This window comes from Fundulus heteroclitus, chromosome 16 (assembly GCF_011125445.2).
Source record: "Fundulus heteroclitus isolate FHET01 chromosome 16, MU-UCD_Fhet_4.1, whole genome shotgun sequence".
Lineage (NCBI taxonomy): Eukaryota > Metazoa > Chordata > Actinopteri > Cyprinodontiformes > Fundulidae > Fundulus > Fundulus heteroclitus.
The window spans coordinates 15,813,827-15,826,891 of record NC_046376.1 but is presented as its reverse complement, the minus strand read 5'-3'; the positions used below and the strand labels follow the sequence as shown (position 1 = coordinate 15,826,891).

Below are 13,065 nucleotides of genomic sequence, written 5' to 3'. Positions count from 1 at the left end.
TTTCTCTTCTGTTCATTGTGAGCGTTTTGTCACATTAGTGGCATATTCTCCTGGTTATTTGAGTAACTAACCAGCACAAAGTTGTGCATAGTTGTTGAAATTAGGGAAAATGAAACAAGCTTTAAACAGTTTTACAAATAAAAGCCTGATAAATGTGGTCTGAAGGTGTATACAGCCGCTTTTGGTCCGGTGCCCCTAAATGAGATCCAACGGAACCATCTGCTTTTGAGGTCACCTAATTAGTGAATGGAGTCCTCTCATAGGTGATTTAATCTCATTATAAATACACCTGTTCTGTTAAGGCCTAAACTGTTTTGTTGAAAACATTAGTGATTATTTGGAACATGGATGGAGCTGAATCCAGAGCAGTCCTGAACAGTGAAATGGTTTAGATCAAAGCATATTCATGAGTTGTAATGGTCCAGTCAAAGCCTGGACCTCAATCCAATTGAAAAACTGAGAAATTCTGTGTATTTATATAGTGACAAATCACAGAAAATTGCAACACAAGGCACTTTAAAAAAAAAAAAAAATCCAATTTCTATGTGAATATATATATAGTCAGTTCACCCCAGTCCTATAAACAAATTTAAATCCACTTACGCACTTCAGTTTGATCCTTGTTACAATACAATGCAGTCAAGTTTAGCTCTTTATGCCAATTAGTTAACTGAGAAAGCCTAAGCAATTGCATCGAGTCACTGGCTTTGCAGCAATCCCTCCTCCTGAATTAGCATGTGTAAATAGTGGACCATTGCATTGGAGAATATAATCTAGCAAAAATCCCTCATATTGAGCATGCGTGTGGTGACTGTGGACTTGAAAATCAATGTTCACAGATCCTCTCCATCCAATCTGACGCACCTTAAGTTATTTTGACAAGACAAATTTGGAAAACGTGTAATTTTCTAAATGTCGGAGCTGGGGTGGACATACCCGAAAATGCTTTTTGGCTGTAATGGCCCCGAAACATTTTTTTTTTTTTTTTTAACACATTGACCCAGTGGGAGTGAATATAAATGGAGGTCTCAAATGTTTAAATTTAGGAAATGTTTCACTTCCAGTTCATAGTGTTTGTGTTAGTGCTGATCTTGCTAATTAAACCTCTATGAAATATAAGTTATTGCTGCAGCAAGAAAAGAAATTAAGAAAAGTTAATTGTTTCTATTTATGCTTGCTCTTGCATCTGCATGTTTAAGAGCTTCCACTGGAGGGAGTTGCTGTGCAGCCTGAGGCTGAACTTTTCCATTTGTTTTAACATCCCATCCTTCAAGAAAAACAGCATTCACACTTATTACTAATCAAGTCTTACCCTCCTTTAATATCATCCGGACGCTCCAGCTTAGTGAATTTGAAATGCAGCAATCTTGGAAATGTGTGAATAATTTGGTATTTATATATCTTTATGTCTTTTAGTTAGATAGATTTAGTCAGTGGTGCTATAAGGGAAAATATGACTTAAAATTATCTTTGTATTATTCCTTTAACTGGTTAACAATTGTATATACAGCAGGTTATCATAGTTTACCGGTAATTGTGACACAAGTTAGGGCCAGAAAAAAATTATATCGAATGAAATGATCAGAGAAATTTTATATAGTATTAAAAATAATGTTAAAGTTTATTTCAGGGATCCTACACAATATTGACAAATCTAGAATTTTATTTACAGTTAAACAGTTAGAGGTAGATGCGCTGTACTCAAATGTCCAGAATGCTACAAAAATTGCAGAAAGAAAATCTTAAAAATTTGAGGTCAGGTAAGATATGATATTTTATAATTTAAATTGTGTAGGGACCGTTATTTAGATCTAGTTTTATACATTTTCTTGGGAATCAGACACTGCAACAAAAAGCTAAATCAAAACATGATGCCTAATTTAATCTTTCTATGTTTAGTCTCATTTAGAATAATCACACTAATGAATTGGAAATTCATATCCGTATTTTAAGTAGGTTTCCACCAAAAGGACATACTCTTTATGCGCAGGATGCCTGTTCCATTTGACATCTTTTCTCAAACAACGGTGCACTCATCTATGGTAAAATTTCACTTGTCGTAATCTCAGAAAAAAACACTGCTCCAGCAGCAGCTGTTAGTTTCAGACAGCTGCTTGTCATTGGGAGGAGCTGAAGAGATAATGCACTGCTGGATCTATTGCAAGTGAGTCTACATCATAATACTTTACGTTTGAAACAAAAAAAAACTTCAAGTGAACAACATATGAGTCAGCGGCTATTTATATTCACGTTGTCTTGTTAAAAGAACAATCACTCTCCAGGCTTAATTCCTTAATCCTTAATTTCTCTTCTTGTTTTCAAAGCTTTAACCCTCGGTAACTAGCTTTGATAAAACCAAATAGATAAAAAAATACAAAAAAAGCTATTTTGCTTTATTAAAGGCTAACAATCGCATAACCACTAAACTTGTTTCTGAGGTAACATGAATTTTACAATTGTAAAATTAAGCCTCTTGCCCATTGTATTTAAAAAACAAATTGTCCTAGTCCGCTCTAAAAAGTCTAGATTGATACATTTATTGTTTCAATTCAATTCAATTCAATTTTATTTATATAGCGCCAAATCATGAAACATGTCATCTCAAGGCACTTTTACAAAGTCAAGTTCAATCATATTATACAGATTGGGGTCAGATTATACAGATTGGTCAAAAATGTCCTATATAAGGAAACCAGTTGATTGCATCAAAGTCCCGACAAGCAGCATTCACTCCTGGGAACCGTAGAGCCACAGGAAGAGTCATCTGCATTGTACATGGCTTTGCTGCAATCCCTCATACTGAGCAAGCATGAAGCGACAGTGGGAAGAAAAACCACCCATTAACGGGAAAAAAAACCTCCGGCAGAACCGGGCTCAGTATGAACGGTCATCTGCCTCGACCGACTGGGGTTACAGAAGACAGAACAGAGACACAACAAGAGAAACAAAAAAGCACAGAAGCACACATTGATCTAGTAATCTGTTCTACATTAGATGGTAGTAGCGGGTGAGCCGTCTTCTCTGGATGATGTCACAGTTAACAGAACGCCAGACCAGGTGTACCTACTATGAAGAGAAAAGAGAGAGAACAGAAAGTTAAAGCAGAAATGACAACACATAATGCATAATTGAAGAACAGTAGAACTCAATATAGTGAGAAAATTAGATCCTGATATACTCCAGTAACCTAAGCCTATAGCAGTAAAACTATAAAGGTAGCTGAGAGTAACATGAGTCACTAGTTATAATTTTTGTCAAAAAGAAAAGTTTTAAGCCTAGTCTTAAAAGTAGACAGGGTGTCTGCCTCACGGACCAAAACTGGGAGTTGGTTCCACAGGAGAGGAGCCTGATAGCTAAAGGATCTGCCTCCCATTCTACTTTTAGAGACTCTAGGAACCACCAGCAGACCTGCGGTCTGAGAGCGAAGTGCTCTGTTAGGAACATACGGGGTAATCAGAGCTCTGATATATGATGGAATTTGATTATTAAGGGCTTTATACGTTAGAAGAAGAATTTTAAATTCTATTCTTGATTTAACAGGAAGCCAATGAAGGGAAGCTAAAATTGGAGAATATGATCCCTCTGTTGATTTTTCATCAGAACTCTTGCTGCAGCATTTTGGATCAGCTGAAGGCTTTGAACTGCATTTTGTGGACTTCCTGATAGTAAAGAATTACAATAGTCCAGCCTTGTTTCTGTTATTGCTCTAACCCTGAATCAGTGCGTCACAAATCTAAAATGATCAAAACATGTCTTTAAAAATGATTATTTTCAAATAAATTACATGTCTGTGTAAAGGATAAACAATTTATCACTATAAAGTTGTATTTATCTTGTACTTTTTAAAATAAAGTTTTGTAATTAATAGTAGTAATAAGTTGAGCTATAATAAACAAAGAATAAAAGTTCCAACACACAAGTTCTGTCAATGTTTCTATAATTCATTACGTGAAATGATTTGACTTGCTGACAATAACAAAACATAAAACACTTGGAATCAGATCCTTTAGCTATCAGGCTCCTCTCCTGTGGAACCAACTCCCAGTTTTGGTCCGTGAGGCAGACACCCTGTCTACTTTTAAGATCTTAAAAACTTTCCTTTTTGACAAAGCTTATAGTTAGAGTGGCTCATGTTACCCTGAGCTACATCTATAGTTTTGCTGCTATAGGCTTAGGCTGCTGGAGGACATCAGGGTCTATTTTTCTCACTCTACTGAGTTCTACTGTTCTCCAGTGTACTGTTCTCCAGTTTGCATTGCACTGCATTGAAAAGACTGTTGTCATTTAACTTTCTGTTCTCTCTCTTTTATCTTCATAGTAGGTACACCTGGTCTGGTTCTGTTTGCTTGTGACATCATCCAGGGAAGACAGATCACCCGCTATTACCATCTAATGTAGAACAGATTACTGGATCAATATGTGCTTCTGTGCTTTTTTTATATCTCTTGTTGTGTCTGCTCTGTCTTCTCTAACCCCCAGTCCGTCGAGGCAGATCTTCATACTGAGCCCGGTTCTGCTGGAGGTTTTTCCTTCCCGTTAAAGGGGAGTTTTTCTTTCCACTGTTGCTTCATGCTTGCTCAGTATGAGGGATTGCTGCAAAGCCATGGACAATGCAGACGACTGTCCACTGTAGCTCTACACTTCTCCAGGAGTGAATGCTGCTTGCGGGGACTTTGAAGCAATCAACTGGATCCCTTATATAGGAAATTTTTGACCAATCTGTATAATCTGACCCAATCTGTATAATATGATTGAATTTGACTTTGTAAAGTGCCTTGAGGTGACATGTTTCATGAATTGGCGCTATATAAATAAAATTGAATTGATTTGAATCCACACATGTTCAACAATTTAAATAGACACCCACTGACATTCAGAGAAATGTCTTTGTGCTTTTTTTTGTCGCCATGACAACAAACTTCCGGCATAACTAAAGATTTTGCCAAACTAATCACGAAAAATATTCATCAAAAAGTTTTGCTTACTTAGCTTGGACATGTTTTTTTTTAAACATAAGAACTTTTCAATAAATTAACCATTTGAGCTCAATATCAGTCCACTTGAACCCTCCCAAAACCAGTTCTGACATGTGTTTGGGATTCTTTGTGATGTGGGACAACCCACAAGTTTCTACTATGTAGTTCAGTGGTCCCCAATCCTGGTCCTCGAGGGCCGGTGTCCTGCAACTTTTATTTGTTACTCTGCTTCAACACACCTGAGTCAAATAAACAGTCATTAGTGAGGACTCTGGAGAACTTGACAGCACACTGAGGAAGTAAGTCAGGTGTGTTGGATCAGGGACACATGTAAACCTGCAGGGACTCCGGCCCTCGAGGACCAGGATTGGGGACCACTGATGTAGTTGATCATTTGAGGTGGAGTTGAAGTCTCTTTTACCCACTGCTAATGTCAACCCCACAGCATGGTGCTATCACCGCCACGTGGAGCTAGACAGTTAACCTGGACAGTTAATCTGAGGAGCTTCCAATTTTATTTGAGCTTGAAGGTTCAAGCTTGATCAACACTCACTGTTAATTTAAAACTTCATTGTGAACCGTGACGCTGGTGTCTTGAGCCGTACAATTTCCAATTTCCTTTCATTTGAGGATGACAGCTTGGCTCAGATGGTGGCAAACTAATGAAAGAAAATGTTTCGTAAAGTGTATAATTTAAAGCCCAAAGTTACTTGAGCCATTCATGCAGGTGATGAGTGGATGTGACTGTGACTGCAACTGTATGCTGTTGAAATTCAACTAGAGGAATGCAGACAGGAGATAGGTAGTAGGCAGAGACAACACAACAGAAACAATGATCCATTTAACTCAAAATGAAAAATACAGTATCAAAATAAGAGTAAGTGTTCCAAAGTTTGATGAAGACCACTATTTTATTTCCATATAGAAAAACATGACTTGTCAAAAATGTTCAGGCAGAATATTTTAATGAAATTATGCTGATATTTAACACCTTCAATACAATTAACATCATTTACAGAACAGAATTATGTCGTTTTAGGAGAATAATGTCATAACCCTATTTTTGTGGCTGGCTGGAAACTAAAAGGACGCGGTTTAAGTGTGTGAGATACATCCACTTCAGGGAAAAGTGCGGCTTTGATGTGAAATTGATGTTCCTCAAATGCGGTAAATTATATCAAAATAACAAAACTGGGATTAATGTTAGTTCTGTTTAATATTTTCTCATATGAGGTACAAGTTTTCCACGGTGTTTCTCAGATAGAGGAATAGGCGCCCACCGTGCCGCTCAAGGCAACAACTCTATCAGCTGAACTAGAAATAAGACTTATCTTCTCACCATGTGTGTATCCAGCCCTGCAGCTGCAGTGCAGTTTATTAGATAAGGCTTCTACGTACGTTTTGGCAGGAGGGGTCAGAAAATAACTAAATTTGGCATATTGGAAGATTTCCAGACAAATCTAATATTACTTGATTGGAGAGCCTGGATTTTCCAATTTGTCTGGGTGTGGTGCTGCATTTTTTATTTTTTTTTTTAAGAGTGGAACGTCTATCTATAAATGTGATTAAATAACTGGATTGCAGGCACCATCACAACAACTCTACACTTTTTTATTTTAAAAACTGAAAACACTGAAATTAAAGAAATAATGAGCAATTAAAAGTTTTCATTTTTATTCATTATTTGAATCAGTGAAGTATAATTAATAAAAATGCAATAATCCGTTTTATTCTATTTGTCTTTTGGGTGATTTCAAAAATTGCAATAAAATGTTATTTGATGTTATTTGATAAAAGTATCTCAGTCCAAGTGAGTATAATTGCACATATTATGTTCTGCCACTAATTTTCATTGTAACAGGGAAATTAGGTGGTGCAGTTGAAAACTGTTTTTCTTTTTTTTTTTGTTTATCTCACCCTGGATGAATTTATCTGTTTGGACCGCCTCCTGTCCCCTATCTCAGGGGAGGTGCTGGGTGTGCCTACCCTCTTTCACTTGCATAAAACCCTCACAGCCTAGACTAAACACAGTGCTTAACTAAAACTGCCACAATGACCACTCTTACCCCCAAGGACAAGGACACCGTCAAGACCTTCTGGGCGAAGATCTCCCCCAAGGCAGCAGCCATCGGAGCAGATGCTCTTGGCAGGTAAATGTGAACCAAACCTTCAAATTTTAGCCTCTCACTATTTTAAATGTACCAACCCTCTTGCTTTGTTCCCACTCAGGATGCTGGTGGTGTACCCACAGACCAAGACCTACTTCGCCCACTGGAAGGACCTGAGCCCCGGCTCTGCCCCGGTGAAGAAGCACGGAGCTACAGTGATGGGTGGAGTTGCTGATGCTGTGGGTAAAATCGACGATTCTGACAGCAGGTCTCCTGAACCTCAGCGAGCTGCATGCCTTCACTCTGAGGGTGGATCCTGCTAATTTCAAGGTGATGATTAAACTCTTCAACTAATTCCCATTCTTTACCTCTATCACATCTGATGGGGGGGAGGGGGGGGGAGGTTGCTCAGATAGGTAGAGCTTTACTCATACTCCTGTTGTTTTTTTTTTGTTTCTCTTTTGCAGATTCTTGCCCACAACATCCTTGTTGTCTTGGCCACCACATTCCCCAACGACTTCACCCCTGAGGTCCATGTGGCAATGGACAAGTTCCTGGCTGCTGTGGCTCTGGCTCTGTCCGAGAAGTACAGATAAAATCCTGGAAAGGAGATGAAGATGCATGAGTTCACTCTTGATGTAAAAAATAAATGCATAAATGTTAAAACACACCAAAATGTTTTATCTCTGGTTCTTTTTGCTGTGTCTGCCATGTATTTAAATGCCCACAGCCACATAGGATGAGATGAATATGCTTTCTATATTCAGTTTCAGACTCCGTAATTCCTTATTTCTCCTTTGGTTGTGTCAGTTTGCACGACCGGATATTTGGATGAAAGCAGTAAAGGAGCATTTAAAATCTTTTGTGTGTCCATTTTACAACAGTCAATGTGAGCTGTTTGGGTTTTATAGCATTCCACTAAACTCAAAGTTTGATCTGATTAGTTATTAAGTTCAATAAATAGTCCTCTTGGTAAAATCTTGGCATTTATTTTAGTTAGTTTATGATCAGAGTCTAATGTATGAGCTAAAAGACTTTAGAGCTACACCTGTTTGAAATATATTTTTAGATGTAGGTTGTTATTAAGTAGCACAGAAAAACCCACAGAGGGGAATCAGAAAACATTTGGACTATAAACTAAAATACATTTAACTGCAAACAATTATTAGACTTATAGAAGCGTGATTAAAAAAAAGAGTGATATAGTTTAAGCAATCATTTCTGTTCTTTTTGATGATAATGGCTTAAAGAAATTAAAAACAAAGCATTACGTTTTTCATGAGTTTTATGCTGGATTTAGAGATCCATACTACCAGGATATCTCCATGACATGGGCTGCAGCTGTTGCAGTCCTAGTGTTAAGCCACATTTGCACCAGGGATGACGCAAAAAGGGTCTTACCTCGGCCAAGGAGAAAAAAGACACAAAAACAAAAAAAGTGAGCAAGAAAACACCATGGCTAAAGAATTTCTTAAGACATTTATTTTCTCAAGAAATTAAGAAAATGTTATTTTTTTTAAGAGATGCTTAACCATGGTTTACAGGCATAAGCAATAGAGATATAGTAGTAATGACTATGTGTGCAAATATTCTAAATATTTTACAAGTTTATGTTTTGAACTGAATTGAAGAAGTAAGCTAAGGGTTTGTTGAGTTTTTTTGACACTAACACTACATTTCATAGATCTATATGAGAAATATTTCACTTTGTAAATGAGTTAACAATATAAATTAACCTTTCAGTTGCTTAGATGCTCCCGCGGTTGAAAGCTTTGTAAAAGCCAAGAAAATTAATTTTACTGAAAGAGTCAAAAGTAAGATGCTTCTTAGCAAGAAAGAAGTCTTCACTCCAAAACCAGATTAAGTAATAAAAAAGCCAGGTTACAGTTTGCAAATGCAATCAGGAAAAAAAGTACTCATTGACCTGTTGATAGAAGAAACTAAAAGGCTGGCCCCAATGACCACCGTCACATATTGAGCAAAAAGGAAACTTAAAAGCCTTTACGTATAAATAATAATATTTACAATTATATTAATAATATCATATACAATTACAATTAAATGTATCATTTAGTGATTATGTCTGAAAATGGGTATAAAGAAGTGAAACACATTCATTCACATCTCCTACTTATAGTCATGAACACCAACAATCTTCTTGATTCCTTCTTTACTTATGACTCCATACTACTCAAAGTCCATTAAGTAAGCAAATAAATTAATATACTGTACATTATAAACATACATACACACATTAATATGTGCCCATAGCCCACACAACCACAACCATTGCAAAAGTATACATGCTTATCCATCGGCTAAGAGCACCCATTCGTGTTTACTGCCCTTCTTTCATCTAATATCTTTTTAACAAAGCCAGTTTAAGCCTTTTTCTAAACAGTCTCGTGCTTGGACATTGCTTTAATTCAGCGCTGAGTTTGTTCCAGACCTTCGCACCACAAATGTACATTCTTTTCATGTTTGTTCAAGCACATATGATTTTGAGATTTAGGTTTTCCCTGTAATTATACCCTCCATCTCCCTCAACTAAAGGTTTTTGTATGCTGTCTGGTGGCTGTTTAATTCTGGCTTTATACATGAACTGTGAGGTTTGATTTCTACCAGATCTGAGAATTTCAGTAAGAATGAATAAACAATGGATTAGTGTGGTCGGGATAGCCAGCCTTAAGAACCATCCCGATGGATATCATCCATCCATCCATCCATTTTCTGACCCGCTTTATCCCTCATGGGGTTGTGGGGGTTGCTGGTGCCTATCTCCAGCGTTATGGATATTATTATTATTATTATTATTATTATTAGTAGTAGTAGTAGTAGTAGTAGTATTCAGTTAAAATGGTTTATTGAGCTCAAAGTCTCTTTTCAAGAGAAACTGGGCCAAAAGGCAGTATGTATGAATAAAATGCATGATAATAAAAGAAAATAAATTTATAATCAGCATAATCCAGTGAAGTTACTGAGTGACATTTTTCTTGATCCATAAACAATTTCTTAAACCTCCCTGTTGTAACCACTTCAAGGACTCTTTGAATATTTCTAATAACAAGAACTCCACATTAATGTACTTTAGGTGATTTTCCTGTAGGTTTACACTGACTGTTTTAGTTACACTGTTCCTTTAGCTTTTGCAAAGGATTTGTCTTGTGCCCAATTTTAGGCATAGCAATAAATCACATTCAAAATTTCAAAATTAAGGAGGGCAAAAAAAAATACTTCAATGCGCTTTTATTTTTATTGTTTAATTTTTTAAGACCAAAACAATTAGTCTGTAAAGAATCATCAGTCGGGGTCTTCTGCTGAAGCTCTTTAGTGGTACTGTTTTCTCAGGGAGGCCACAACCACAGCTAAGAACTTCTGGAAAGCTGCCTGGACGTCAGCGGTGAAAGCCTCACCCATCTGAGAAGCAACCACGATGGTCAGGCAGTCTGACAGGAGCTGCAAAGCAACAACAAATCATCAAAAAAACAACCACAACAACAATGGACATTCACTAAACAATAATCAGTAATGGGTTACTCTTCATTACATTGAAGTTGTCAGGATCCACATGGAGTTTCTCAGAGTGGAGCACACTCAGGTCCTTGTATGTGGTCTTGATGTCGTCCATGTTCTTCACAGCTTTTTCCAGGCCGGCAAGGACAACCTTCCCGTGAGCTGCAACTTTGGGGTTTGATGTTATGGCGTCAGCATTGTAGAGGTTTCCAAAGCTGCCAAAGTACCTCTGAGTCCAGGGGTAGACAATCAGACACCTGAGGCGACAATTCAAGGGTTAAAGTGCAGCAATAAAACAAGAAGGGTTGGGCATACACACTGAATGGTTGAATTAAGTTTCAAATAAAATGAGATAGTTGTTTTACCTGGAAAGAGCTGCAGGCCCCACAACACCAGAGTCAATTTTGGAGAAGATGTCCTGTATGGTGGCACGCTCGAAATCACTCCACTGAACCATTTTTCCAAGCTGTTGGTGTGTCTTTAGCAGCTGCTGTGCTCATGGCTTCGACTCAAGGGGCAACTTTTAAAGCAAATCCATTCCCCCTACCCCAGAAGGCTGCCACTGATAGAGTAGGTGGGACAGACAAGCAGATGATGTGATAAGTGTTTCGAAAGAATGATAAGGGGGCGTGGCGAGCTGCTGGGACAGAGCTTTTATCAGAACTGAACATAAAAGATGTTTAGCTTGTCTCTCTGTTCCCTTGTACAATGCTTGCAAAAGTAGTCATATAGTTCAACTCTTCCAATTAAATCTTCTTAAAACCAAAACCACAGTGTATTTGACTGGGAGTTTATGTAATTGGCCAAATTCTGGGACTGTATTGCTGTTACTCTATTCACAAATTTTGTGACCTCAGACCTAGAGATAGGTGGTTGCACTAGATTGTATTTAAGCGTTTCAGATTAAAGAGGAGAGAATGCTATGAATGCCACACTTTCAGGTTTATTTAAATGAAATATTCAACACTTCTGTATCAGTATACTCCCACTTAACAACCATTAGCCTTTTTATGTTAATCTATCACATGAGTTCTTACAAAATGCATTGAAGTTTATGGCTACAACATGTAAATAGGTCATTTTTGTATTGTAACTTGTTTTAAATGCTGCTAACATAAAGTTACTACAGACTTCTCTGGACAAGACTTAAATTGTGCAAAAGTAGAGGATGAAATCATCCACCTAACGTTCTGGATTCCAATAAAATTTGATCAGTTTTCAACTTCCTAGCTTAAATCTTTTCTTATGGATGAAAATTGGTTTGACTGTCCTATCAGGTGTTATTTTGTTTTGCTTTGGTCTGTATGTTCACATAAACATTTTATTTTTAGATCTGAGCTTCTTTAATGTAATACAAATCCTCTTTTTAGATCAAATACAAATTCCTTTGTGTATAATTGAGCTAATTATGAAACTGTTGCTTAAATGTCTGATTTATCGTTTTTTTTTTATTTTAAAACAATTTGTCATATAAGACTGAGTAGGTTAAAATAATTTTTTGAACAGCAATTCAAAGAGGCTTTGGAGACCTGGAAACATTTTATCTTACAGAATCTATTGATTATAGTGACTCAGACCGCCTCTCATGGACTGTCTTAGGGGAGGTGCTTGGTGTGCCTGCGTTCTCTCTCTGGGATATAACTCTCAACTTTGTTGGTTAATTACTAAAACAGCCACAATGACTACTCTTACTGCAAAGGACAAGAGCACCGTCAAGGCCTTCTGGCAAAAGATCTCTCCCAATGCAGCGGCCATTGGGGAAGATGCGCTTGGCAGGTAAATGTGACATGAAACATTTGAATTTCAACCACTTAATGTTATAATTTTACCCACCCACTCTCTGTTTTGTTCCCACTCAGGATGCTGGTGGGGTACCCACAGACCAAGACCTACTTCGCCCACTGGAAGGACCTGAGCCCCGGCTCTGCCCCGGTGAAGAAGCACGGAGCTACAGTGATGGGTGGAGTTGCAGAAGCTGTGGCTAAAATTGACGATCTGACAGCAGGTCTCCTTAGCCTCAGCGAGCTGCATGCCTTTAAACTGAGAGTGGACCCAGCCAACTTCAAGGTGAACATTCAGACCTTTTAGCAATGTCTCTGCTTAGTCTGGGCTATGCATTGCTCCTTGTTTAAAAAAATATATTTTATCAGTGTTGCTCATGTCAAGTGTAAGTATTGTCTAATCAACTGTTTTTCATAGATTCTTGCCCACAACATCCTTGTTGTCTTGGCCATCACATTCCCCGACGACTTCACCCCTGAGGTTCATGTGGCTATGGACAAGTTCCTGGCTTCCCTGGCTCTGGCTCTGTCCGAGAAGTACAGATGAACACCTGGAGAGGAGACGAAGGCACATTAATTTACTATGTGTGATCAATAAACGCATGGATGGAAAACCCTAAAAAAGTTTCTTCAGATCATTTGCTCATGGTTTGTGTGCTATTTGATTTAGACTTAAACTTAGACAAA

General features: G+C 37.7%; 3 protein-coding genes across 3 annotated transcripts; 2 read left to right on the top strand and 1 right to left on the bottom strand.

Moving 5' to 3' along the window:
• The first annotated feature begins 6,985 nt into the window (after positions 1 to 6,985).
• LOC118566288 (hemoglobin embryonic subunit alpha-like) lies at positions 6,986 to 7,760 on the top strand. The gene is given in 4 exon segments (XM_036147872.1): positions 6,986 to 7,126; positions 7,206 to 7,341; positions 7,343 to 7,414; positions 7,552 to 7,760. Coding segments are annotated over 4 exon segments (435 nt in total). The 5' UTR covers positions 6,986 to 7,028; the 3' UTR covers positions 7,681 to 7,760.
• Positions 7,761 to 10,314: 2,554 nt separating this feature from the next.
• On the bottom strand, positions 10,315 to 11,131 carry LOC105937308 (hemoglobin subunit beta). The gene is made up of 3 exons (XM_012878548.3): positions 10,963 to 11,131; positions 10,632 to 10,854; positions 10,315 to 10,540 (listed from the first exon to the last, which is right to left on the bottom strand). The coding sequence occupies exons 1-3, from the start codon at positions 11,052 to 11,054 to the stop codon at positions 10,412 to 10,414; spliced, it is 444 nt and encodes a 147-aa protein (XP_012734002.1). The 5' UTR covers positions 11,055 to 11,131; the 3' UTR covers positions 10,315 to 10,411.
• Positions 11,132 to 12,236: 1,105 nt separating this feature from the next.
• On the top strand, positions 12,237 to 13,002 carry LOC118556548 (hemoglobin embryonic subunit alpha-like). The gene is made up of 3 exons (XM_036147869.1): positions 12,237 to 12,373; positions 12,457 to 12,664; positions 12,797 to 13,002. The coding sequence occupies exons 1-3, from the start codon at positions 12,276 to 12,278 to the stop codon at positions 12,923 to 12,925; spliced, it is 435 nt and encodes a 144-aa protein (XP_036003762.1). The 5' UTR covers positions 12,237 to 12,275; the 3' UTR covers positions 12,926 to 13,002.
• Positions 13,003 to 13,065: the final 63 nt, after the last annotated feature.

Bases quoted from the DNA above. Each gene is read 5' to 3' on its own strand.
- LOC105937308 (XM_012878548.3), bottom strand. From the start codon at position 11,054: ATGGTTCAGTGGAGTGATTTCGAGCGTGCCACCATACAGGACATCTTC. The intron at 10,855-10,962 runs GTAAAACAACTA...TTGTCGCCTCAG, and splicing joins GGGCCTGCAGCTCTTTCCAG to GTGTCTGATTGTCTACCCCT. The intron at 10,541-10,631 runs GTAATGAAGAGT...GTTGCTTTGCAG, and splicing joins TGGATCCTGACAACTTCAAT to CTCCTGTCAGACTGCCTGAC.
- LOC118556548 (XM_036147869.1), top strand. From the start codon at position 12,276: ATGACTACTCTTACTGCAAAGGACAAGAGCACCGTCAAGGCCTTCTGG. The intron at 12,374-12,456 runs GTAAATGTGACA...GTTCCCACTCAG, and splicing joins GGGGAAGATGCGCTTGGCAG to GATGCTGGTGGGGTACCCAC. The intron at 12,665-12,796 runs GTGAACATTCAG...TGTTTTTCATAG, and splicing joins TGGACCCAGCCAACTTCAAG to ATTCTTGCCCACAACATCCT.